Genomic DNA, 26,264 nt, shown 5'->3' with positions numbered 1-26,264 from the left:
CAAAGAACTAAACTGGCATTTATTAATGAGTATCCTTGTTTTGAGGCAGTAGTCATAAGCAAAAGCTAAGTGGATTCTTTTATGCTAACAGCTACAGAATAACAGAAATCAACTTTCTGTTGTCTGTAGCCACAGGAGACTGTAAACAAGCTAAGACAGTTAGTTACAGAGGGACAAATAAGCCTCAGTGTTCCCAGGCATACCCGTGGGCAGGTTTAATGACTAAGCTATTTGAACAAGGGAGGTTTATGATTTCCCTACATTTCCATGGTAAATGGAACCAAGATTAGAATTCAGGAAGGTGTCTACTGTGTTCTCAAAAACAAACCCAGTGGAACTCCGGGGAAGGTAGTGGGACAGGGAATTGTCAAATGGGATTTTAGTTTTTTCCGTACTATTTTATTGTTTATAAAAGGATTATATTCATATACTAATTTGATTATTAAAAACTAAAGAGTTATAAAAGAGAAGTATGAATAGTTGAGAAGTCATATGAATTTATAAATTTATGTATTTATTTTTGGCTGCGTTGGGTCTTCGTTGCTGCGCGCGGGCTTTCTCTAGTGGCGGCGAGTGGGGGCTACTCTTCGTTGCGGTGCGCAGGCTTCTCATTGCGGTGGCTTCTCTGTTGTGGAGCATGGGCTCTAGGCACGCGAGCTTCAGTGGTTGTGGCTCACGGGCTCTAGAGCCCGGGCTCTAGAGCGCAGGCTCAGTAATTCTGGTGCATGGGATGCTCCACAGCATGTGGGATCTTCCCTGGCCAGGGATCGACACCATGTCCCCAGCATTGGCAAGCAGATTCTTAACCACTGCGCCACCAGGGAAGTCCTGAAATCATATGAATTTAGATTTATGAGCTTGTACCCTCTGGGGGTAATTTAATTCTTTTTAAACAGCATATTTGCTTGGCATTATTGAGGGACATGTAAAGCCACTCTAGGTGTCCCAACGGAATGTCAGTGAAACTAGAGAAGGATAATTTAAATTATTTGGATCATTTGAAAAACACTGTGCTGGATAGTTGCTCAGAGCCCTGCCTGATAGCTGCACCTGAGGACCAGCCATTTGACTGGATGCCAAAATTTGTGCAAGCCCATTTACTGGATAAATAAAAGCAAGTTGCTCAAACTTTACCTGCCTCAAATTTTCTCTCAGCAATTCAGGGGGATGTTAATCCTGGCTTTTCCTTATAGGAATGAAACCAAAACTAATTTTAAGGAGAGAGAGAGAGAAAAAAACAAAAGACATCTTCAAAAGTAAATTCTAGATTAGATCCTCAGGGTAGAGGTGTATGGCTCATTCATGAGATTCTCTTCTCTCCCTGGTGCCTAGTATTGAAGTCTGCCTGCCACACAGTAGCTGTTGAACTGAACTTTGGATTTCTGAACCCACAAAGATAAAGAAGAAATCATGAACATTGGCTCCAGCAGATCTTTATAGCCTTATCTCCACCCTCTCCTATCCTCTTGCCACATCTATTTCCATATTGAATTGCTTACCCTGGGATTAATCCATGCACTCTGCCCAAGATGCCTGTTCCCCCCTTATGGAACTGCTGGACATTTTTTTGTATATGTTTTTGGACCCATTCAAATGTCACCTCATCTCTGGAGCTCCCTCTGACTGTCTCCTGGGCAGAGTTATTGCTCTCTCCTTGTGTTCATAAGCATTGTATCTTTATCTTTGTATTTTATATTTTGTAATTTTTACATTGGTCTCCTCACTGACTGAGAATACCTTGACAGAGAGTTAGTGACTTGTTCATCATTTTATCCCCCAAATCTAGCATGTGCCTGGTGTTTAGGAAATACACAGTAATTTTTGAAAATTAAATTGTTAATGTGAACCCTATGTTAAGCATAATTGGTTACCATAGAGCACAAACAGAAATATTAATCAAATTAAATGAATAAAAATACTTTTTCTCCCCTTTGAGAATAAAAATTAAATTTATAAAATACATTTTAGAAAGATAGTTTTAATACATTTATGGTGTTAGAAACTTCATGCTCTTTTTGTAGTGAGTCTCTAAGTACGGCATCAGCATCACTTGGGAACTTGTTAGAAATATAAATTCTTGACTTATGAAATAAAAAATTCTGGGCATGGAGTCCAGCAATTTGTGTTTTAATACAACTTATGAAATAAAAAATTCTGGGCATGGAGTCCAGCAATTTGTGTTTTAATACATCCCCACAGGTGCTTCTGATGAATGCTAAAATCTGAAAAGCACTGTTCTAGAACAAATAAAAATGCTTAAGAAACTTTCACACTTGACCAAGAGCTCTTTTTACTTAATCAGAAATCTTGTTTAGTTTTCATACATAGTACAATTATTTAGTGTTTCTTGTACCAGGGTCCTTTGTATTCTTGAGTGTCTGCAAATTCTAAGAGAATTTTTAAACTCTTGAGTTTTCATTTCAAAGATGGTCTAAAGTATTTTAACACTTAAGACAAAATTTCTCTTATGCAGTGGTAGTTTACCATGGAACTAAGATTTTAGTTCCTTAAGTAAGAGTTCCTCAAATTCTGGTCCTGGGATATATTCTAAGGCACGGTGGTTAACAACATGGACTCTGCAATTAGACTATTTGGGTTCAAATTTAGGCATTGCCTAAATATGTGACCTTGGGCAAGTTACTTAAAATTTCTGAGCCTCTGTTTATTCACCTGTAAAATGGAAATGGAGATTATAATAAGGATCTATCTCATGAGATGCTCTGAGGATTAAATGCTCTTAGAACCATGTCTAGCACATAATAAGTGCTCAGTAAGTATTTATTATTATTGTTCTTGGAAATTTGTGCAGCAGTTAGGATTTTGCTGGGCTGCAAGTAACAGAATACTGGATTGTGTTCATTTCCTGTTGCTGCTATAACAAATTATCACAAATTTAGTGAGTAACAATAACACAAATTTATTATTTTATAGTTCTGAAGGTCACAAATCCAAAATAGGTCTCACTGGGATAAAATCAATCTTGATCTGGGACTTCCCAGCCTCAAGATTGTGAGAAAAGAAATTCTGTTGTTTAAGCCACGCAGTCTATGGTTTGTTATGGCATCCTCAACTGACTAATCCAGATTTGTTCCTTCTAGAGGTTCTAGGGGAGAATTTGTTTCCTTGCCTTGTTCAGTTTTTTTTTTTTTTTTTTGGCCATGCTCCATGGCATGGGGTCAAGGAACTTCCCTGACCAGGGATCAAACCCATGCCCCCTACATTGGGAGCACGGATTCTTAACCACTGGACCACCAGGGAAGTCCCACCTTATTCAATTTCTAGAGGCTATCTATATTTCTTGGCTTGTGTCTCCTTCCTCTGTCTTTAACCCAGCAGCACAGCATGTTCAAATGACTGCCTTGAACTTTTCTGCCTCCCTCTTCCACTTTTAAAGACCCCTGTGACATTTAGTCCACTGGGATAATCCAAAATAATCTTATTTTAAGGTCAGTTGGAACTTCCCTGGTGGTGCAGAGGTTAAGAATCCACCTGCCAATGCAGGGGACACAGGTTTGATCCCTGGTCTGGGAAGATTCCACATGCTGTGGGGCAACTAAGCCCGTGCGCCACAACTACTGAGCCTGTGCTCTAGATCCCACAAGCCACAACTACTGAGGCCGGGTGCCACAACTACCGAACCCGCTTGCTGCAACCACTGAAGCCTGTGCACCTAGAGCCCATGCTCCGCAACAAGAGAAGCCACCACAATGAGAAGCCCGCGCACCGCAACGAAGAGTAGCCCCCACTCACCACAACTAGAGAAAACCCGCGCGTAGCAAGGAAGACCCAATGCAGCCAAAGATAAAAATAAAATTTTAAAAAAAAGTCCTGCCTTCAAATGTTGAAAAAAAAAAATCAGTTGATTAGCAACCTTAATCCCATATGCAACCTTAATTCCCTGCTGCCATGCAACATAGCACATTAACAAGTTCTTGGAATTAGAATGTGGACACCTTTGGCTACTTCGGCCATTATTTTGGCTACTCCATGGACTGACAATAGTTTGAACCTTAAGGATATTTGCTGTTTACTTAAGAAGTCTGGAAGTAGGAGGATCTAACATTGATTTAGCAGGTTAACTACATTGTAAAGAACCTATACTATTTCTTCCTTACCTAGTTTGTTAGCTTTTCCTCTTCATATTTGTCACCTCATGGTCAAAAGATGATCGTTGCATTTCCAGGCATCAGCAACATATTCAAGACAGGAAAAAGAGGAGGGGGAAAAAGAGGCTGTCCATTTTCCTTTCCCATCTGCCCCTTTTATCAGAAAGCCAAAGATTGTCCCTAGAATCTCTCCAGCAATCTTGCTCTAAATGGGTCCTATGGCCATCTCTAGCTGCAAGAGGATCTGGAAGAGGGAGCATCTGGCACAGGAGAATGAAATCATACAGATTGCCTTAGACCATTCATGATACATTGATGGGGCCGGGCGCATTGCCTCCCCAAACAAAATCAGAGTTCTTTTAGAAAAAGAGAAGTGCAAGTGTGTGTGTGGGAGGGGTGGGGTGGAGAGGAGTTGTTGTCAAACAGGCAAATGACATTGGATATTAGAGTCTTGGAGGATTTTTCCCTTTAAAGAAATGTTCTCACTTGAGAAGCAATGCAGTGCATCTAGAAGCTTGATAAAGTACTTAGTTGTAGAATTTTATTTTTCTGTACCAAATTAGAGCAAGAAAACAAGACTATCTAAAGAAACATTTTAAAAACATAAACATGTAATTTATGATCTCTATAGAAAAGTTATACAGTCTTTTCAATATAAATTTTCTCATCCAATTGAACACATAGCTGATGGCTGAGACCAACGGAGCTGTAGTTCAATGAGGCTAAAAACTTGCTCCTTTTGGCATACCTATGATTTCTGTAACGGTGTCAATGTCAGTTCTATTTATGAAAACTATGCTTCATTGTCAGAACTTTAATTTGTTTCTGGTCTCTATTCAATTTTTCTAAAATAATAAAGGCAATCTATAATAAAATTTCCAAATAATTACATCAACAAACTGCAATGTACTGTCAATAATGGTGATGCTACTGAAACTGAAATGTTGGCTGGCAGATGATACCATGTTGAGAAGCCCTAAGTATTTGCCAGTCAATGTATGAAAGTTCAGTTGTGATGCATGCTCAGTATATTATTTACTTAATTCAATAAACATTTATTGTGTCAGGCACTGTTCTAGAAACTGAGATTTTAGTAGCAAAGAAAAACAAGAAGAGGTTCTGACTTTATGCTCTTTGCACTCTGGTTAGAATAATCCAAGAAACACAAATGAAAGTTCAAGGTATTTTAAAATCTATCAGATCACCAATGGTGGGGCATTCTCATATGCTAAGTTGATACACTCTCTGAAGATAAATTTTTAAAAATTATTTATTTATTTATTTATTTATTTTTGGCTGCGTTGGGTCTTCATTGCTGTGCGCAGGCTTTCTCTGGTTGCTGCGAGCGGGGGCTACTCTTCGTTGCAGTGCGTGGGCTTCTCATTACGGTGGCTTCTCTTGTTGCAGAGCACGGGCTCTAGGCGCGTGGGCTTCAGTAGTTGTGGCACATGGGCTCAGTAGTTGTGGCTCGCGGGCTCTAGAGCGCAGGCTCAGTAGTTGTGGCGCACAGGCTAAGTTGCTCCGTGGCATGTGGGATCTCCCCAGACCAGGGCTTGAACCCGTGTCCCCTGCATTGGTAGGCGGATTCTTAACCACTGCACCACGAGGGAAGCCCTGAAGATAAATTTAACTGTATGTGTAAGTTAAGATGTCTGTACACTTTGACCCAGGGATTTGGTTTTTGGGAATCTATTATAATTAAAGAATCAGAAATGCAGACCAAGATTTACAGTCAAAAAATTTGATCACTACATTATCTTTACAAGTGAAAAATTAGAAATAAATACTCACCAAAGGGGAAATAGTTAAATAATTTATAGCATATGCATGAGCCTATTGTAAATCTATTAAAATGATGTTTTTGAAGCATTTATACTCATGCTATACTGTTAAAAGGGTAAAAATTATGATTAAAAACTGTATATCTAAAATATTAATAATGTTATTGCTTGGAGGTCAGAAGGTGCAACCTTACTGAAGTTATTGAAGGGGGTCAAAAGGTACAAACTTACAGTTGTAAAATAAATAAGTCCCAGGAATGTCATGTACAGCATGGTGACTATAGTTAGCAATAATGTATTGCATATTTGAAAGCTGCTAAGAGAGTAGATCTTCAAAATTTCATCACACACAAAAAAACCCTTTTTTTGTAACTTTGTATGGTGATGGATTAACTAGGTAGTTAATGATTGTGGTAGATCATTTCCCAATATATAAAAATATCGGATCAGTATGTTGTACACCTGAAAGTAATACATCAATTATACCTAAAAAAAAAAAGGCAGAAAAACGTAGGCATTTGGCAAGAAAGTTAAGCAAAACACTTGTATAATAAATTAAACACAAAGAAAAGAAAAAGAAACCTGTAGGCCTGGGAGCTGCCTAGTGGGCTGGTGCCAGGTGTGGCCGCCAGCAAGGCGTCCCACTGTTATTTATCTTAATGTTGAGAACAAGAAATACATGTTAGGATAGGTTAATTTCTTTTAGATTTAAACAAAGCACCTTCTAATTTGCTGAATATTTTAAAAGTTCTATAACTTTGGGAGGGAAGAATCCCTCCATGCCTATGACAAAACCCATGCTTTCTAGTAAAGCAAAGGAAACACTGAGAATGTTTAACAGAATTTCTCTCTGTAGGGCATGAGAATACAGGAGATCCCCTCCCCACCCTGCTTTTCTATATTTTACAGGTTTTCAGTAAAGAGAAAGTGTTATTCTTATAATGAAAAGCTTTATTTTAACAAATCTATATCATGAGTTAAAAAGTCTCCATCTGCAGATTTATAAAATAACACAAAATTAAAGCATGAGGCTCCTTTGATTATGTTAAGTCCAAAAAAAAAAAGTTATTGCTGATTTACATGGTTATGAGTCACTTTTTGATTTTCCAAGTTTTTCTTATAATGGGCATTGTAAAAAAATATAAATTTATTTATTTTTGGCTGCGTTGGGTCTTTGTTGCTCCGTGTGGGCTTTCTCCAGCTGCGGTGAGCGGGGGCTACTATTCTTTGCAGTGCGTGGGTTTCTCTTCATGCAGAGCACAGGCTCCAGGTGCACGGGCCTCAGTAGTTGTGGCTCATGGGCTCCAGAGTGCAGGCTCAGTAGTTGTAGCACACGGGCTTAGTTGCTCCGCAGCATGTGGGATCTTCCTGGACCAGGGCTTGAACCTGTGTCCCCTGCATTGGCAGGAGGATTCTCAACCACAGCGCCACTAAGGAAGCGATAATGGGCATATTTTTTATAATTAGAAAAAATGCATTATTTTAAAAGGGCAGTAATATTCATTGGGAAACTATAAGCAACATATATGCCCCTTGAAAGTTTCATGCACTTCATTAAAAGCATAGCCTAATGTAGTTTTGGCTACTCTAGGAATATGATTATGTTGTTAAGTATATGTACACTATGAAAAAAATATTAATCCAGTAATTTAAAACAAATTCAATTTAGAGGCTTAAAATCAGAAGATCACTTTAAATGTAGGTGTGTTAGAATAATTGCTTGACTTTGTACCTGGAAAATGCTAGTTGCTTCTGTACATCAAGTAAAACATTAACTTTTTGATTTTTTGCAGCAACAAGCATGAAAGCAGGCTACCAGCAATTCTGAGAGCTTGCAGAAACAGATTGCAAGGAAAATGAAGTTCCCTATTTTCATAGCAGATGCATTCACAGCAAAAGCATTTCGTGGGAATCCTGCTGCTGTTTGCCTCCTAGAAAATGTAAGTAGTATTTTGTTTTGAAGTGCAGTGCCTCAAATCCTAGATTCCTGTAGAACCAAGTATTTCCTAAAAAAAAAAAAAAAAAAATCAGACCCACCTATTTGTGTACCTCTCTGGTTTGTGTTCTTTGTCAAATGATATCAGCAATGTTCATGTCTGCAAGTTGATATTGACCACATCTTATGATGAGACCGCTTACACCTAGATGTAGGTGTAAGAGAAATGAAGATTCATGTAAAGAAGAACTAGAGCCAATTAAAAAAAAAGTGTGTGGGGGATTTCCCTGGTGGTTTGGTAGTTGAGACCCCCCTCCGCCCCCGCCCAAAAAAAAAAGAACTCGAGCTCCTTGTAGCCTCTGTGTTTTCATTTAGTTAGCACCAAATGGGGAGGAGAATGAAATTAGATGAGTTTTATGTGACTGGACATGGCTGATACATTTAGCTTAAAAGATTCTAGCTGGATATTTTTAACCTTACCTATAGTTCAGACAATTAGAAATTCTTTTCAGGACCAAAGAGGAGACATTTTGCAAGGACTTCAGTAATGTAGTAGATAGAAGGAATTAAGCTCTAACATAGAGAGAACTCAGCTTACTGAAAGTCTCATTTTAAAAATGGCTCTTTGATTGGATAAGTTTTAACAGAATAGTCAAAGTTTCTTTGACCTTAGATGCTTTGTGTTGTTACCTGGGTGTTAGGAAACAAGCCAAGGTACGCTTCTACTCAGAGCAGTTAGTACAAGAGTAGATTTTCTGAAAATTACTTCAGGAACACAGTAAACAACTGATGATCATAAAGGGCAGGAATAGAAAGGCAGAGGTGGAGAACACGGTGGGGAGTGGGGGGAAGGGGAGGGTGGGATGAATTGGGAGATGAAGTGTGACATAAATACACTACCATGAGTAAAATAGATAGCTAGTGGGAACCTGCTGTATAGCACAAGGAGCTCAGCTCTGTGCTCTGTGATGACCTAGATGGGTGGGATGTGGGGTGGGGGAGGTCAAAGAGGGAGGGCATATATGTATACCTATATCTGGTTCACTTCACTCTACAGCAGAAACTAACACAACATTGTAAAGCAGTTATACTCCAATAAAAAAATAACACATTAAAAAAAGTCTTATTAAGTTGGGCCTTTGAGTGCAAACATCAGGCTGGCTGCAGATTAAAATCACCTGAGGTGCTTTAAAAATTCCTATGCCCAACCAATCACAATAGAATCTCTGGGGGTGGGAACCAAGCAGCACTGTTTTTTAAAGCTCCCCGGGTGATTCTAGTGTAAATCAAGATGGAGAATGGCTGAGGTTTTACTGAGACAGGCGACTATTGTTAATTGAGTCTTTGGTATACTTATTTTCTCCGTCAAATGGAGCAGCAAAATGGTGATCAAGAGTCCTCATCTTACCTTGGGCTTCCCTGGTAGCGCAGTGGTTAAGAATCTGCCTGCCAATGCGGGGACACCGGCTTGAGCCCTGCTCCGGGAAGATCCCATGTGCCATGGAGCAACTAAGCCCCATGCGCCACAGCTACTGAGCCTGCGCTCTAGAGCCCACCTACCGCAACTACTGAGCTCACACGCCACAACTACCGAAGCCCCCGCGCCTAGAACCCATGCACCGCAACGAGAAGACCCCACAAGAAGCCCACACACCGCAAAGAAGAGTAGCCCCCACTCACTGCAACTAGAGAAAGCCCGCCCTTAGCAACGAAGACCCAACCCAGCCAAAAATAAGTAAATAAATAAAACAAAACAAAGAGTCCTCATCTTACTTTGATGATGCATTCATCATGCAACCTTGCAGTTGGCATTTTCCAGCCACAAAGTGCAGAAAGTAATAAAGTTAATAGGCTTTGTCAAGTAACACAAGAGCTTAGGAGTATTAGTGAGAGAATAACAGCCGGATTCTAAAACGTGAACTTTGTTTAGAAACAATATGGCAAACATAGCTTCACGTCAAGGACTTGTGAAATTGACTAAATCTGCTTGTCAAGAGTTTTAATATAGGTGCTTCCCTGGTGGCTCAGTGGTTAAGAATCCGCCTGCCAATGCAGGGGACACAGGTTCGAGCCCTGGTCTGGGAAGATCCCACATGCCACGGAGCAACTAAGCCCGTGTGCCACAACTACTGAGCCTGCACTCTGGAGCCCATGAGCCACAACTACTGAAGCCCGTGCACCTGGAGCCTGTGCTCTGCAACAAGAGAAGCCACGGCAATGAGAAGCCCGAGCACCGCAACGAAGAACAGCCCCCGCTTGCCGCAACTAGAGAAAGCCCCCAGTTGAAAATCATTGTTTCAGAAGATACCTTCTCTAAAGAGAGGCTTATTCTGGAGTTTTCCTGTTTAAATTATCCGTAAAAACAACTTCGTTGTGTGCCCAGTATATTTATTTATCCCGATTCAGCTGGCCTTTACTGGCTGTCTACCGTAAGCTGGACACTGTGCTAGGATCAAATGTAATATTCATATATGTGTGTTTCTATTCTTTTAAATATTACTAATCATTTCCAGTGACAGCAAGGAGGATCAGCTTCACGCTTTTTTTTTAAAGTTTTTATTGAGTCTGTTACAATATTGCTTCTGTTTTGTTTTGGTTTTCGGGCCCTGAGGCATGTGGGAATCTTAGCTCCCCAACCAGGGATCGAACCCTCACCCCCTGCTTTGGAAGGTGACCTCTTAACCACTGGACCGCCAGGGGTCCCTGGCTTCACACTTTTAAAAAGGAATGCTTAGTTTTAGTTCCTAAAGTACTTGCTGTTCTGGTTTTTCTGGTTAAATTTAGGGACGACGAAAAGCCCCTTTTACAGCTTGGTGGGTTATATATTTAAAGAAAAACAGGTGTATGGCAATGCTGTGTTCAATCCATGCTTTAACTCATGTGCAGTGGCCATTTCCAAACTTGCTGCCCTTCCTTAGAGAGAGGATCACTGGCTCAGTGTGACCACACTGGGTCAGAGGCTCCTGGGGTTTCTAGAGGGTTACAACCTCATATCTCATTTTTATGCCCAGAAAAATGATGCAAAGTGCAGAGAAGATTCTTCTAGGACATTGAAGTGTTTTCCTTTGCTGAGTATTTGAGGGAAGAGAGCAACGCAAAGGAAGAGGAAATGTTAATGTGGGAATTGCTGCTTCCCAAGTATCCTCACTGGCTTCTAGAACATAACTCTCAGCTTTGAGGGCAGTGACTTCAGGCAAGTTCAGCCAGATACATACTGTGCTAATTTCTTTTCATATATTATTTCATTTCACCCTCACAACCACTCTGTGAGTAGGTCTTATTATTATTATCCCCATTTTACAGATGAGAAAATGGAGGCAGAAGAAGGTTAAATGGCTGACTTCAGAATCCCACCCCAGGTCTGCCTGACTGCAGGACCCATGCTTTTAACCCACTGTACTCAATACTAGACTAGATATCTTCCTCTTTTATGTGCTCCCACGGCACCCTTTCCCAGTTGATAACATGTATCACTCTTGTTGTAATTCATTCAATGCCTGTCTCTCTCACTACTGTACATTCCATGAGATCTTAATCTATTCTGACTTGTTCCAACACACAAGGCCTAGCACATGGGAGGCACTAAATAGATACCTGTTGAGTGAAAGTGAAAATATTATAATCAGTGATATTATGGCAAAATCTCCTTCTAAGAGTTCTAGTTAGCCAACAGTTTTTCATCTTTTGTTCTCATTGGTAGGATGGGGTGGGCAGGGTATGCAAAGTGAGTATGTTCTTTGGGTTCTGTGATGGAGCTGGAGAGACTAAGCATCCATAAGATCCATTAGAAGCAACTGAAGATGGCCTGAAGTTTGAGTGCTGCATTGTATGGACATAACTTTACAATCGGAAATCCAAGTGCCTCGAAAGGAATCTCCCATTCCTAGATGATTTAGAACTTTCTACATCCAAGTGCTTTTCCATTGCTGGAAGGAAAGCAGAGGGACAAAGGAACAGAGCAGGACTGTCCTGTTTAGGCTGTCATACTTCTAAACTGCCACAAGGTGGGAGTATTTAAAACTTTACTCTGATTTTCTGATCATTACTCTTTTGTGGGCCATATAGTGATGGAACCTCAGTGTCCCAACGCAGTACATTGGAAGGCAGAAAAACAAACATGGCTCTAATTTTGCTGCTGGAAGCTTGAGTCATGGGAAATTGGCAAAAGGAAATGGATATTAAAGCAAGAGAACTAACAGTTATCGGTTTGGTTTGAAACTATTATGTTACATTTAAAAATAAGCTTGTAGTGTAAAATGGAAACATTATTGGAACCAAAATTCAGTATTTTGAATGAATGTAGTCTCATTCTTTTTTTCCTGAAGCTCTCCAAGTTGAAGCAATATTAATCTTCTCATGATTCACCATTATTTTGATCTTTGGTTCCAGTGTAGAAATTCAGCCACATGTGGTGCACATTGAGGGCTGCTACTATCATACTTTCTACATTGTCTCTGGCCCCTCAGGCAAATAGCAGGTGCATTTTCAGTGTTCTGGGGCAGAAATTGCACTTATAGAAATTCAAATTGTAATTGGTGAAATATACCAAAGCAGAGAAGATTAAAGAGTTGATGGTCTGTGAAGTGTGTGTTTTAGCTGATGTGCAAAAAAGCCCATTTGCAAAGGAATCTATTACCAATAGATGGTGAGCTTGGCTACAATGTGAAATGCTTTAATACTTTTAGAGGCTCTGGTCCTAAAGATCACGGGAAGCAATAGGCAAAGAAAGGAAGGACAAGGATAGGGAGTTTGGCCAGATCAGATACAGGAGGGACTGGCAGGCACTGCAGGTTCCTTTAGTCAAGGAGGCAAATCCAGGCTTTTCTTCATCACCCCTTCAATCACCTTTGAGGCCTGTGACTGCAGACTCAGCACTGGGGAATTAAATGGCTCTGAGTTTCTCTCAGGTGTTACATGCACGGGCAGGTGGGCCAGTTTCCATGGAGAACATTCAACAGGCCACTGCGAAGCGCTTGAGTTCACTTCTGAACATTGTTGCCTTGTTGGCCTCAGCGGCACCCAACCCCCTCCTCTACTCAGGTGGGACTTCTCACTCCCCAGGCCCACAGGTGCCCAGAGGTGTGACATGTGCTCATTCCACTTCATTCCTACCATCCTAATTCTCCTTACCTTAGCTTACAGAATCCTAGAGTGTCAAAGATTTAACAGAAGGAGAAAGAAGTGAGGTCAAGTGATTTGCCCAAGAAGCATCCCCAATACAAAGCTTTTTGCCCACATTTTCCTGTTCAACTCAACAAAACCTTCCCTTTTCGAGGTCCACATCAAGTCCTCACCTTTAAAGTCCTAGAGTACTTAATGTCAAAATCCATTGCTGATTTCTGTATCTATCTTGACTCCTCAACTGAGAGGCTCAGGCCCTTGACCAGAGGACCATACCTTACACACCAGGGCTCCCCAGACTTTAATGTGCTCACAGATCACCTGGTTTCTGGTTAAGATGGAGATTCTGATCCAGAAGGTCTGGGGCAGGGCCTGAGACTCTCCATTTCTAACACATTCCCTTGGGAATGGTGCTGATGCTGGTGGCCTAGCGTGGCACTCAGTGATTGATTCTGCTTGCAGGAGTCCATTTTATCTGATAGACATTGGTTTTCTTGCCTGCAGCCTGTTAAAGGGATAATAATAATTTCCTTGTTATGGGGAGGCAGTGCGGCGTGGCAGGCTAAAGCACTGGCTTTGAACCACTCAAAAAGGTAACGTTTATCAAGTACTTACTATGCATCAGGCACTGTGATGAGCACTTTATATGCATTATTGGATTAAATCTTTTGAAAGAAAAACATTAAGTAAAAAACAAACAGAAAAACCCATTGTGTTATTTTTTTCAGAAAATAAGTATCTATTTCTTAAGTGATTTCTCTTTCTGTAGGACTACAGAGCCTCTACAGATTTTTAATACAGAGCTCCTTTAAGAAAAGCTTAGTAAGTCCCCTGTTAGGATTTTTACACCAGCTGATATTTTTAAAATCATGACTGATTTTTCACAACTGCTGTTTTATGCCTTTTTTTCCAATACAGAAACTTTAATAGGTAAACATATCTGTAATGTTATATGAGTATACGGAAAGTGTTTCAAAAGAATTTGAATCAACTAAAAGACAAGGGTGTTTAACTTGCATAACTCAGATAAGTGAATTATGAATTTATTAGAATAAAGTATAATTCTTACTTCTGGGTTTCAGGAGCTCAAGACTAGTAAGTTTTGCCAAAGCAAAAATACATTTGTCTTGAGATTTCTTTTTTTTTAAATAAATTTTTATTGGAGTATAGTTAATGTCTTGAGATTTCTTTAGAATTCAAAATCTAAGTAGTGATCATTTTGTTGATTAAAAAATTGCTTTTCATTCTCAAAGAGAAAATTCATGCTTCAGCCCATTTTTTCCCTTGAGTTAAGAGGAATGTGTGTATGTGTGTGTATGCATGTATATGCATGTATGTGTCTTCACAATAACCCTTCAACCTAAGTACTATTATTCCCACTTTAAAGGCATAGAAGCTGAGGCTCCAGGAGGTGAAATGACTTGCCCACTCTTGCACTGTTTCTAGGAGCTGACCCTAGATACAATCCAATTATGTCTGTTTCCAAAGCCTCCTTTAAAAAAATTGTTTTATTTTGAAAAATTTAAAAACTTAAGAAAAATTTCAAGAATGAACATCTACATACTTTTCCTCTAGATTCACTGGTTCTTACCATTTGCAAAGCCCACATTCTTAATCACTCTACCATTTATTAGACGTATTGTGTTTTTAGGATATTACACAAACTTTCTGTGTTTAATTTGTTTATCTGTAAGTGGATAAAAATATCTATATTGAGGGTTTTTAAAATGAAGGTTAACTGGATAATTATTCTCTTAGCAAATATTTATTGACCTCCTTCCATCCCAGGATGAATAAAAGCATTGTTCTAAATCAGGACAAAGCAAAGTAGCACAGTTGGTGCTCTCATAGAGCCAGAGTCAGAGGTGGGGGGAACAGACATTAAAAGGACATAGCAAGTAATTTCAGGTGGTCTATGCACTGGGGAAGAGACAGAGCAGTCTGGAAGGCTTTCTGGAGGAGGTGACCTCTGGCCTGAGGCCTGACTCATGAAAGGGAGTGAACTGTGCATAAATGGGGGCAGAGTGGTCCAGCCTGCTCAGAGTGGGCACCTGACATCTCTTCATCCAACAGGAAAGAGAGATTGTGGAGTTTCCATTTGCAGAAATTATTTTTAGAAGAGAACACATGCTCTCAGATAGACTAGATAATAATCTGACAAAGGATAGCCCAGGCTGGTAGGTTTTCAGAATCTGTTCTAGCTTTTAACCTCCACAGCTCTTCACATGGTTGCATGCATGGATTTCTGAAAAACCATCTTTATAAAAGTGCCTTGAATTCCTTGGCAATTATTTCCTTTCAGGCATATAACTTTTAATATTAATAAACTGTTATTTACTAGTGGCAGTTGCTGTCCAAGGAAGTCAGATTTTTGTTTCTGGAGTCTCAATAACCTTTTGTTTCTAATTTAGAAATTGGATGAAGACATGCACCAAAAAATTGCAAAGGAAATGAATCTCTCTGAAACTGCTTTTATCCAAAAACTACACCCAACTGACAACTTTACACAAAGTAAATACGCTTTTTTTTTTTTTAACCATTCCTGAATGGCACAAGAAACTGCTTTTCCAGTGGGGGAATGATAGTTAAGGGAAATGTCCATTTACTATTTGCATGCAGATAGGAGGGAGAGGGGGAGCTTCTAATCTGGTTTTCATTTCATCTGGGGGAGCAGGTATTGGTGAATTTGAGTGTTTCAGCTCCAGATCTAGCACTGGGGGGCCCTAGGAGGCTTGCCTAGACTTTGCTCCTCCTTTCACAACATGTTTCAATGATGAATCATGCTAATGAAATATTTAGAGAAGAATAAGAAAATGAAAAGTTTACGACCCCCTTGTATGGGAATGATCTCATCTCTCTTTGGTTTTTTCTCCTCTGAAGGTTCCTGCTTTGGATTAAGGTGGTTTACACCAGTGAGTGAGGTTCCTCTCTGTGGCCACGCTACCCTGGCTTCTGCAGCTGTGCTGTTTCACAAAATAAGTAACGTGATTTTCTTTTATGAACTTACCATTTAGCAAATAGCAAATATTTTTAAAAACTCTCACACATTCTTTCCTGTGAACCAAAGTGACTGGTATAAAGACACTGCAAAGTTTATTTCATGCGATTTATTATGCAGAAACAAAAACAGCAAGCTTCTATAACACTTTGATCTTTCAGAGTATGTACTATGCATGTTGGAAAGCCATGGTCATTGTTTCCTGGAATGCCATTTTCTTCTAAATAGGAGCTCTCTGGTCTCTGTGACAAACACAGGAGCAGAGCTTGAATGCAGAATAGTTGTCTAACATGATATGATACTGGGGAACCAAAAGACATAACTTTGCCCCGAATATGTCCCCACCCACATTGAAATTCATTTCACAATAAGAACTTATTTACTCTGAATTTTAAATATTAATGAGCCCCAGCTGTATACATTTACCCTGTGAAGAGAGGATGCAGCACCTTAATCCTACCTGTTTCCACCTCAGCTACACTTAGTATAATAGATAAAGATCAGGGCTTTGTGGGAATGGGGCAGAGAGCTGCCTGGAAATGTCCTAAAAGTGGAGATGGAAGCAGCCATGAATACGTGTAGACCACAAACAGAAAGTTAAACAAGGAAATAAACAGGATGATACGACAGAGGGGTAACTGTGGGGAGGAGGGTGTTGGAAAAAGAAGTTCCCTGGGGGAGCAACTTAGGTGGGGATGATAAGGGAAGGTGTTAATAGGTCAGGTTTGCCCAGAAAGCAGACTCTGAGACACACTGGCATGCCAGAAGAATTGGGGGCAGTGTTCTTGAGATCAGTATTGTTAAGGGAGTAAAGAAAGCAGAATTGAACACAGGGAGAAGTTGAACTGCAAAGTGGTAGCACCAAAGAAAGGCCTGTTAGTCCTCCACAGGGTGGGCCTAAGCTTCCATGAGAAAATGCTTGGTAAACAATGATGTCTTACACCAATTATAATGAGAAGAATTAAACTTTGGGTTTCAGAATGTAAATTTTATTCTGTGAAAGTTAATCAGCGGTGCTGAATTTTCTCACCTTTGAGATATGGTTAAGTATTACAGAAATATTAGGGAAGAGAAAAGAATTAAGTCACAAATCTTTGTTTTCACTAAAAATGTTACCCACACTGAGATAAGTGGCCCAAGTTGTATCAGTAACATGAAGAGATATCAGGTTTGGTGATCTAATCTTTAAATCAAGGTTTTATGCATAGTTTGGTTTGTTTATGGTAAGCTTGATTTGTTCATCTCAGACTGTTGTACATGACCTGTATGTTCTATTTGTCATCCCTTTGGCTTATCTTAAACTAGTAGAGTTTATAACTCTATAGTATTATAGGGGGATAGTTAAAAATCTGCATTAGAAAACATTATAGCATCCCTATGAGCTATGTTTAATTATTACCCCCAATTTATTGGTAAAATGAAATTAATATAGTTTTAATTATTACCCCATTTTATTAATGAGGAAATTGAGGTTTAAGGAGATTAAATAATTTTTTCAAGGGCACAGCATGATGTCAAGTCCAATCAGTTATGTTCTTGGTTCTCAAGTTAGAATCCAGTGAGAGTTTTCTCCACGTAGGACCCAAGTAACCCAAACCTGGGACCCCTTTACTGGAAAGAACAACACTGCCAGAGAATCTAAGACTACATAACAGTGATCAAAACAGACATGCAACTATATAACAATGTTTATTTTCCTATTTCTTGATTCCTTTCAAAAAGTTTTCTAGTTGACAAAATAGAATTCTTTTTTTGGCCAGAAAACATGAATAGCACCCTAACCTTTGTCACTCTGAGTGGGGAACTAGAGGCCAGAAGAGAAGAGGATGGTATCGTCCTGGACCTGCCTCTTTATCCAGCCTATCCCCAGGTCAGCTCTTTTTAATTTTTTTTTTTCTTTTGGCTGCCCTGCACGGCTTATGGGATCTTAGGTCCCTGACCAGGGATTGAACCAGGCCCTCGGCAGTGAGAGCATGGAGTCCTAACCACATGAATTCCCAGCTCTTTTTAATTATTGCCATAAACTGACAGCTTTCCTGTTTTACAGTAGTTTTGTCTTTTTTCCCAATCTAGGACTTCCATGAAGTGGAGGAATTGATAAAGGTTGGTGAAAAGAATCAAACCTGAGCCGTGTGATATGATCATCTGTTATCATTTGAACAAAGATTCGGTACTGTTTGATCTCAACAGATAGGCCTTCTACCAGTACAAGTGTTCCATTCTAAGCTTGGTTGAATACTGCACTGTGCATCTGAGATTTGAATTTTAATATTGAATCTAGGGACTTCCTGGTGGTCCAATGGTAAAGAATCCACCTTACAATGCAGGGGATGGGTGTTTGATCCCTGGTTAGGGAACAAAGACCCCACATGCCTCGGGGCAACTAAGCCCGTGCGCCTCAACGATAGAGCCGTGGTGCGCAAACTACAGACCCCGAGAGCCACAACTAGAGAGAGAAAACCCACACTCCACAACTAGAGAGAAGCTCGTGTGCCACAACTAGAGAGAAGTGCTTGCGCTGCAACAAAGACCCTACACAGCCAGAAAAAAAAAAAAGAAAAATAATATTGAATCTATTTAGTGAGAAGGTTGACCAGTTTTCCCTGACTCTTCATTATCCGATTAGCCTCCATGGAATGGTGGGGGAGGGGAGACTGTCGTTTGGCAGGCTGAGAGTGAAAGGAAAGAGTGGAAACTGCCTGGCAGCTGTCGGTGTCCTGATGTCTTTAGTGGAGAATACGCCTGAGATGACAGGGCTGTGCTTTGATGGAAGAGAGCAGGAAAGCATGGGAACCTTGATAGAGAAGACAAGATCCATAGACTGGCCTCCTCAAGGGGTCTGTGTGGGAATGGGGCTTGATGATGATGACGATGATGACAATGAATATTTTTGAAAGTCTCCCCTGTGCAGTGCCACGCACTGTTTTGTGTGTGTGTGTGTGTGTGTGTGTGTGTGTGTGTGTGGTACGCGGGCCTCTCACTGCCGTGGCCTCTCCCATTGCGGAGCACAGGCTCCGAACGCGCAGGCTCAGTGGCCATGGCTCACGGGCCCAGCTGCTCCGCGGCATGTGGGATCTTCCCGGACCGCGGCACGAACCCGCGTCCCCTGCATCGGCAGGCAGACTCTCAACCACTGCACCACCAGGGAAGCCCTAAGTGTTTTTAATGTATTATCTCATTTAATTCTCACTGCCACCCAGTGCAGCAGGCACTACAGTTGTCTCCCAGAGATTCCAGAAGGCCAGAGCAGCCCTGGATGGCCAGGTGCTTAGTTTGTGGAGCAGGAAGGGCCCAGGTCAGGACCAGGCCAAGGGCAGCCATGAGAAAAAATGATTCTGTAAAATGGCGTATTATGGTATTTCTCAGTGAATTTTCAACTCAGGATTTATAATCTCTTTAGTGTTTTGCTTTAAGTTTTCAGAGTATAAGCAAGTATCATGGATTCTGATTTTACACTCAGCTCTACCTATGGCTTGAGTTTTGGGACACAAGCCGAATTCATAAATGAACTACTTTAAACATATTGGCAAGAAAATGGAAAATATTCACAGCGCTAGACCTTGTTCTAAGCCTCAGGGTCGGCATTTGTAAAATGAGGATGATGAAGGGTTATTTATTGTGAGTATTGTCATTTTGTGTTCCTAGAAACTGGCAATAAGATTCTCAGCTGAGAATTAAACTTTCAAATTGACATAAGAATCCATGCAGAGAATGACCCTTCAGAGAGACTGAGAGGCCCCGGAGAGCAGATGTGATCGGGCTGTAGGCGTTCCCATTTCTGGGGGGGGGGTCGGGAACGTTGGTCAGCAGTGGTCACAGAGGCAGACATTCCAGGCATCACCCATGGCAGAGGGAGTCTTGGCGATAGGACCTAGAACACCTCAGTCCCTAAAGAAGATTAGAGAACCTGAAGCCACCTAGTGACAACCAGACAACTACTGTGTAACTCTTGTCTGTTCTGAAGGCAGCTGGTGGTGGTGCCACAGGATGACTCGGAGGGGCACAAGACACAGTGCTTTGGATATGAATGAGGCTGTGTGCAGCCCAGTAAAGGGTGAATCAGGGTATCTCTAGAAGATGTTGAAAATGTTGCTACGTTCTTGATCTGTAGCATACAGTCTACGTGAGAACAGCGAGCTTGCCAAGCAGAGCAGCCTTGAGACAAGTGCCCTAGTCCCACTTCCAGTCAGACTGCTGGTCCTGAGTCCTTCCCATGTGGAAGCTTCTAGTTACTGCTGCAGGAACTCCACATATTATTTCACTTAATCCTCACAACAACTCCAAGAGGCAGGCATGAAGCCCGCACCTCTACAGACAGTAGACAGTAGTAATTCAGAGCTTTGACTCCAGGGCCCCTCAGACCTGGGTCAAGGTGTGTGTGTGTGACCTTGGGCCTCTCTGAATCTTCTTATCTATGGGGAAAATACCCACCTGAAGGAGTTGTGTGTTGAGGCACGTAGTAACATGTGTGAACAATGCCTATCTCTGGCTAAACTCAGAGGGTAAACTCAACCCTCATCAAGGTCTCTGGCTGCCAGGAAACTGGCCTTCTTGAGCAATACCTTGAGTCCCGAAACTGACCTGAAACTCCTGGGATTGGAGATGTTGGGTGTGCCTGGCACAGAGCAGACGCTCGTGAGAGGTTGCTCTCCAAACATGGGTCAAATTCATAAATTCCTGAGGAGGTTTTGGTCTGTCTCCATAGACTGCCATAGGTGACACACTGGTTCAGGACATCCGCTATTCCCCAGATACCCGAAAGCTCCTGGTCCGGCTCAGTGATACTTACAACAGGTAAACAAGATTTTTGGCTTCGTCAGCACCCTGGGGATGGCCGAGCACCCAGATTTATGGCTCTGGCTTGGTCTGGCTGTGCCATGTTCTGTCAAACCATGATTTACACAGCCAGAAAGTTTTGTTCCCCTCCTGGTGAGCCATTTGGCAAGCTGCATCCTGGCCTGCTTTACAGAGTGTGGGTAGTGGGTAGTCTATTGAATGGCTTTGTCCTGATCCACCCCGTTTCTGAACAAGGTCGTTTCTGGAGAGCCTGAAAGTGAACACACAGAATCTGCCGCAAGTGGAAAACACGGGGAAGGTGAAAGGACTCATTCTCACCATCAAGGGAGAGCCTGATGGGCAGACTCAAGCGTTTGACTTTTACTCCAGATATTTCACTCCATGGTTTGGTGTGGCCGAAGACCCCGTAACAGGTACTTTTTGACTTGCGTCCTGAAGAGGGCTAAACAGTGGAGAGGGAGGAGGATAACAAGTAGCTGTTGCTGTGCCCTCCCTGTGACCTTTCAGGTTGTTTGGTTTTTGAGCTGCCTTTGTTTCCCTACCTCCCCCTCCCCCACCCCTTCACTGAAGTCTCATGTGAAAAACACAGAGTTAAGGAGGCAGCATAGCAGGGTTAAACTAGGGTCAGACAGCCTGGGTTTGCATCCTAGCTTCCTAGCCGTTGACCTTGGGCAAATGACTTAACATTTTTTTTTTAGATTTTTTTTTGATGTGGACCATTCTTTTTTTGGACCATTCTTTAAAAAGCCTTTATTGAATTTGTTACAATATTGCTTCGATTTTTATGTTTTGGAGTTTGTTTTTTTTTTTTTGGCCGCGAGGCCTGTGGGATCTTAGCTCCTCGACCAGGGATTGAACCCACACCCCCTGCACTGGAAGGCGAAGTCTGAACCACTGGACCAGCAGGGAAGTTCCTGACTTAACTTTTTAAAGCTTTTGTTCCCTGGCTATAAAATATGGATAATACCTCATAGGTTATGTAAACACAACGCATGTTAAGTGCTCAACACAGTGCCTGGCACATGGTAAGTGCCCAATAGCTATTAGGTATTTTAATAATAACAACAGGGCTTCCCTGGTGGCGCAGTGGTTGAGAGTCCGCCTGCCGATGCAGGGGACACGGGTTCGTGCCCCGGTGCGGGAAGATTCCACATGCCGCGGAGTGGCTGGGCCCATGAGCCATGGCCGCTGAGCCTGCGTGTCCGGAGCCTGTGCTCTGCAATGGGAGAGACCACAACAGTGAGAGGCCCGCATACCGCAAAAAAAAAAAAAAAAAAAAAACTGGCTCCCTGAGCCAACACTTCTAGAGCTGCCATTTGCAAAATCTAGTGGCCAATGTCCACTACATTCCCAAAGCCTTTTTTCCTTTTCAGTGACCAGCCTGCACGATCATTGATCTAGATAAGATTTGGTTTTTGAAGGATCAAGCCCTGGACTGCTGGTGGGAAATTGGGACAGGCATAGTGGTTTTGTTTTTTCCTCCCTTCCTCATTTCCCTGACCTGCCCACAAAGTGGGTGGGATGGGTTCAGGAACGTGGGTATTCAGGATCTTCTACCAGACAGAAGCAGAGGGATGAAATCAAAGATGGGCAAAAATGTGAAGCCTCGTACTTTCATCCTCCTTGAGAAGAATGGGCTGAGCCACAAAACGGGGGATGCTGGATGGAGGAGGCTGGTGGATGGGATAGTGGCCAGGGTAAAAGGAAGCTGAGTAGAGACGGTGAGCCTCCTGTTCTGGTCAGATGGCAGGGGGCTGGGATGGTTTCAGGGCCTTGACTTAGTTACTCTGAGGAACAAAATATGTGAAATTCAAAGCTCAGCAAGCAAGCACTTTTAAAGACTCAGGAAAATGCCCAGCGACTGTTGGTCCAACTCAACCCTCCCCAATAGAAAAGAAGTTCTGAGTGGACTTACAGTTGCACAGCTGCTTCCCAAAGATTTTAATTACCACAGAGGGCAAGTTTTTCCCCCTGTAATAATGCTTTTCTAGAGTGGGAAGGGCAGCGATGCCCAACCATTTCAGTTTGCTTGAGACTGAGGGACTTCTCAGCATACAGGATCTTCAGTTCTAAAACCAGGACAGTCTCAGGCATACTGGGATGCTTGGGCACCCTATGTGGACCCATAACATTAGTAAGTTTTCCTGAAGGAGAGACCTTTTCCAAACCATCCTTTTTTCTCCCAAAGACTTTTCTGTCAGTTATTACTTTACATTTTGTTTCTTCATTTAATTTAATTTAATTTATTTATTTATTTTTTTGTGGTACGTGGGCCTCTCACTGTTGTGGCCTCTCCCGTTGCGGAGCACAGACTGCGGACACGCAGGCTCAACGGCCATGGCTCACGGGCCCAGCCGCTCTGTGGCATGTGGGATCTTCCCGGACCGGGGCACGAACCCGTGTCCCCTGCGTTGGCAGGCAGACTCTCAACCACTGCGCCACCAGGGAAGCCCTGTTTCTTCATTTTAATATCTATTCTCTGATCTAAACCTAGGGCACAATCATATGAAAAAATACCCCACTAAAAGAAAGTTCTGGCACCGAAAACCTGTGAATGCTGAGTTGGTGGGAAATACAGCCTTTTGTCAGAGTTCCCACCTTTTCTTTCATGTGTGTCCTAAGAAGAAGGAGATATTTTTCCCTTGAAAGATGTAGACAGATTTATGTGAAGACCTTGATTCTACCATGGGCTGACAATGAACTGGTAGACAAGACAAGAATTAAAACCTACAGTTTAATTCAGCCTTCAGAAAGTATAAGACACAGCAGATACATCGTTTAGAGGAGTTATCCGTAAATTCTATGTCTTCCTTTCTATTTCCATCCTTAATTCCACACTTGGCTGTGGCCACGGCCAACATAATGACTACGTCATCTAAGGTTTAGTCAAACTGGATAGTCGATTGTTTATGAACTTAGTACAGAGTTGCCCCTGTTTTCTTTGGGATTGTACCATGACTTTTCACTTCTTTTAAGGGTCTGCACATACTGTTCTCAGCAGCTACTGGTCCCAGCAACTGGGGAAGAAAACCATGCACGGTAGGACAGCTTGTTTTCAAATTTTAAAAAATTTGCTTAACTTGAAGCTAGTATTTCTTCTCATATGTACTATCCACTTGAAGATGTAATAAAATGTTAACTATCACCCATGTGAAAATGAGAGGTTTCAAATTCCTTCCCCCTGAACCTTCTGCTCAAAACATCCTCCACCCCAAACATCTTCCACCTCTGTCTCTCCCAACACAAGGACACACTTCTAATACAGTAAGTACAGTAAATGTTTGTTGAATAAAGTTAACTAGCTGTATAACTTTGACCCAGAAATGTTATTTATAATGTGACAAGTTGAGACTGGATGATTACCAAGGTTCCTTACTGCCATTGCTAGTTATGAGATTAAATCAAACAAACTGCTTTGGAACCAAGTCTCCTAGTGATTTACATGTTGCCTGAGGCAGAGAAAATAAATTGCAGCCAGTGGAATTTACACAGCTAGTACTAAGTAGCTAGTACACAATCAGAGTAGGAGTTTGACTTTAAAGGATGGAGGTTCTTACTTAGTGGGATGGTTAAGCCTCTGTGACACTGATTTGGGAATAGCACGGTGACTGTTCTCTTTCTTTGGTGAGCCTAATTACTCCTCTGACCTTAGGAAGCCTGAGGCTGTGCCTCATGGTTGCCTGACAAGTGTGGTTGCTTGCTAACCACAATGAGTAAAGAACTCCCTTTATCCTATTCAGACCGCGGAAGGTGGGGCCTTTTCAGAAGGGCCAAGAGCACCCCTCTTTATCTTCTTAGACTTTTAGTCCTAGCCTCTGTCTTTTCACATGTGCTTGCCTTCTAGACAGAGCCACGGAGGATGCTATATGGGCGGGGTATGTCTGGGGCATTACAGGAAGTAATAGAGGAAGTGGCTCAGGAAGGAAAGCTGTAGAGCTGTGTATTTTGTGGATCAAATTGCGTCTGTGGTCTCAGTCCTCAGGAGAGTGGGGTGGGCTGGGCAATACCATGCACAGATGAAGGAATGCATTCTATTTAAAAAAATTTTTAAGATTAATTGATTTTTATTAAGGTAACATTGATTTATAACATTATATAAGTTTCACATGTACATTGTATTCCTGCTTCTATATACCCTACAACGTGCTTACCACCAAAAATTTATTTTCCATCTTTCACCGTACAGTTGATCCCCTTTACCCATTTTGATCTCCCCGCCCCTCCCGGACCCTTCGCCTCTGGCAACCACCCTCTGTTCTCTGTGTCTATGTATTTGTGTTTGGTTTGTTCATTTATTTTGTTTTTGTTTATTTGAAGGAATGTGTTCTTTAAACTGACCTGGGAGGATTCTAGAGCTTGTAATACGTGGTCTCTCACTATGTCATGTTAATTAAAAAGGGTGAAAATGATCTTAATTTGTGACTCGTTTTATGTTTTCTTTAGCCTTTCAGTGTTCCAGCCGGGGAGGAGAATTGAAGATTTCCCTGCGTCCTGATGGACGAGTTGACATCAAGGGACGTGCTGCTCTTGTTTTAGAGGGCACGCTGACGGCCTAGACGCGCTTGTGCGCGATGCTGCAATCTTGACTTACTATTTTCCACGTAGAAAGAAATGTAAGGGGCTGCTTTGAATAAAGTTTGCATAGTAGTCTACTTAACCCTCACCTTAGACATAGAACAACAAAGACATATTAATGGGAATTTAATAATACTTCCTGACTAATTAGCTAATGGAGTGTTGGCTCTACCTGTGAGTATATTTGAAATGCAAGTAACTAATAACGAAGAATAACGGTGTCACCTTTGATTATGAGCACCAATCACAAAATGAGGAACAAATTTATGAGGAGTAAGATCAAACCATTTAAACTTAGGTGTGAGTACCAGATAGACTATTTTGTAGCCATTGAAAAGACCCAATAACTATGAGGAAATATTAAAAAAAATTTCATGATACAATACCAAGAAAGAAAATCACAGTAGAGTATAAACTCTTAGCGACGTTATGCTGTGTCTGTGGAGAATACGAATTTATGTGGACAGAGATGGATCATGAAGATAGAAAAGTGAAAAGAGTTCACGTGTGGAGGGTAAGATTGGAGTAATTTTAATGTACCTAAAAAGTTATTTTCTTCATTGGAACACACTCATGTTTAATAACTAAAAATCAGGACATGTAACTAAATAACTAAAAAGCCCAGAATTTTTAAAAAATGTATGTGTGATAGAGTGGTAGTAAAATTAAACATGAAAAGTAATATCTTGCCTCTTTCCAAGTTTTTTTTGGGGTGGGAATTCCCCTTGCTGTGGCTCCCATGTATTCTGCAAGTTAGGTGCCCAGCTGGGATCTGAATTCCCAGCCCATGTGTCAGATCTACTGCTCAGCAATCTGACGTGGTTGGTAAAAAGCAATTTGCTGTCTCCTGTGTATAAGACACTAGGCTAGAAGCTGGTGGGGTGGAGAGCTGGGGGCCAGGCTGCAAAGGAGATTAGAGGGGAAGCTTATAGAGCTCTCAAGGGACTCTA

The 26,264-nt window shown here is 41.5% G+C and overlaps 1 protein-coding gene across 5 annotated transcripts in view; it reads left to right on the top strand.

The window, feature by feature from the left end:
* Nucleotides 1-26,264, top strand: part of PBLD (phenazine biosynthesis like protein domain containing) — a 148,043-nt gene that overhangs the window by 9,653 nt on the left and 112,126 nt on the right. For 3 of the 5 annotated variants that reach the window (XR_003797000.1, XR_003797001.1, XR_003796999.1), the window contains exons 2-10: nucleotides 7,681-7,827; nucleotides 15,356-15,455; nucleotides 15,825-15,923; nucleotides 17,703-17,812; nucleotides 18,016-18,045; nucleotides 20,648-20,736; nucleotides 20,974-21,152; nucleotides 23,716-23,778; nucleotides 25,183-25,352. Coding sequence is in view for 2 of the 5 variants with exons in the window: in XM_029245090.1 (XP_029100923.1) it covers nucleotides 7,744-7,827; nucleotides 15,356-15,455; nucleotides 15,825-15,923; nucleotides 17,703-17,812; nucleotides 18,016-18,045; nucleotides 20,648-20,736; nucleotides 20,974-21,152; nucleotides 23,716-23,778; nucleotides 25,183-25,295 (867 nt within the window). In the remaining 3 variants the exon portion in view is untranslated. Of the gene's footprint in view, nucleotides 1-7,680; nucleotides 7,828-15,355; nucleotides 15,456-15,824; nucleotides 15,924-17,702; nucleotides 17,813-18,015; nucleotides 18,046-20,647; nucleotides 20,737-20,973; nucleotides 21,153-23,715; nucleotides 23,779-25,182; nucleotides 25,997-26,264 lie in introns of those variants that run through there. The other 2 variants (XM_029245090.1, XM_029245089.1) reach the window with 1 other exon arrangement.

Source organism: Monodon monoceros, unplaced genomic scaffold (assembly GCF_005190385.1).
Source record: "Monodon monoceros isolate NGI ecotype Baffin Bay Population unplaced genomic scaffold, NGI_Narwhal_1 Super_Scaffold_4, whole genome shotgun sequence".
Lineage (NCBI taxonomy): Eukaryota > Metazoa > Chordata > Mammalia > Artiodactyla > Monodontidae > Monodon > Monodon monoceros.
Note: the sequence above shows the minus strand (reverse complement) of the source record. Positions and strands in the feature narration are given on the sequence as shown.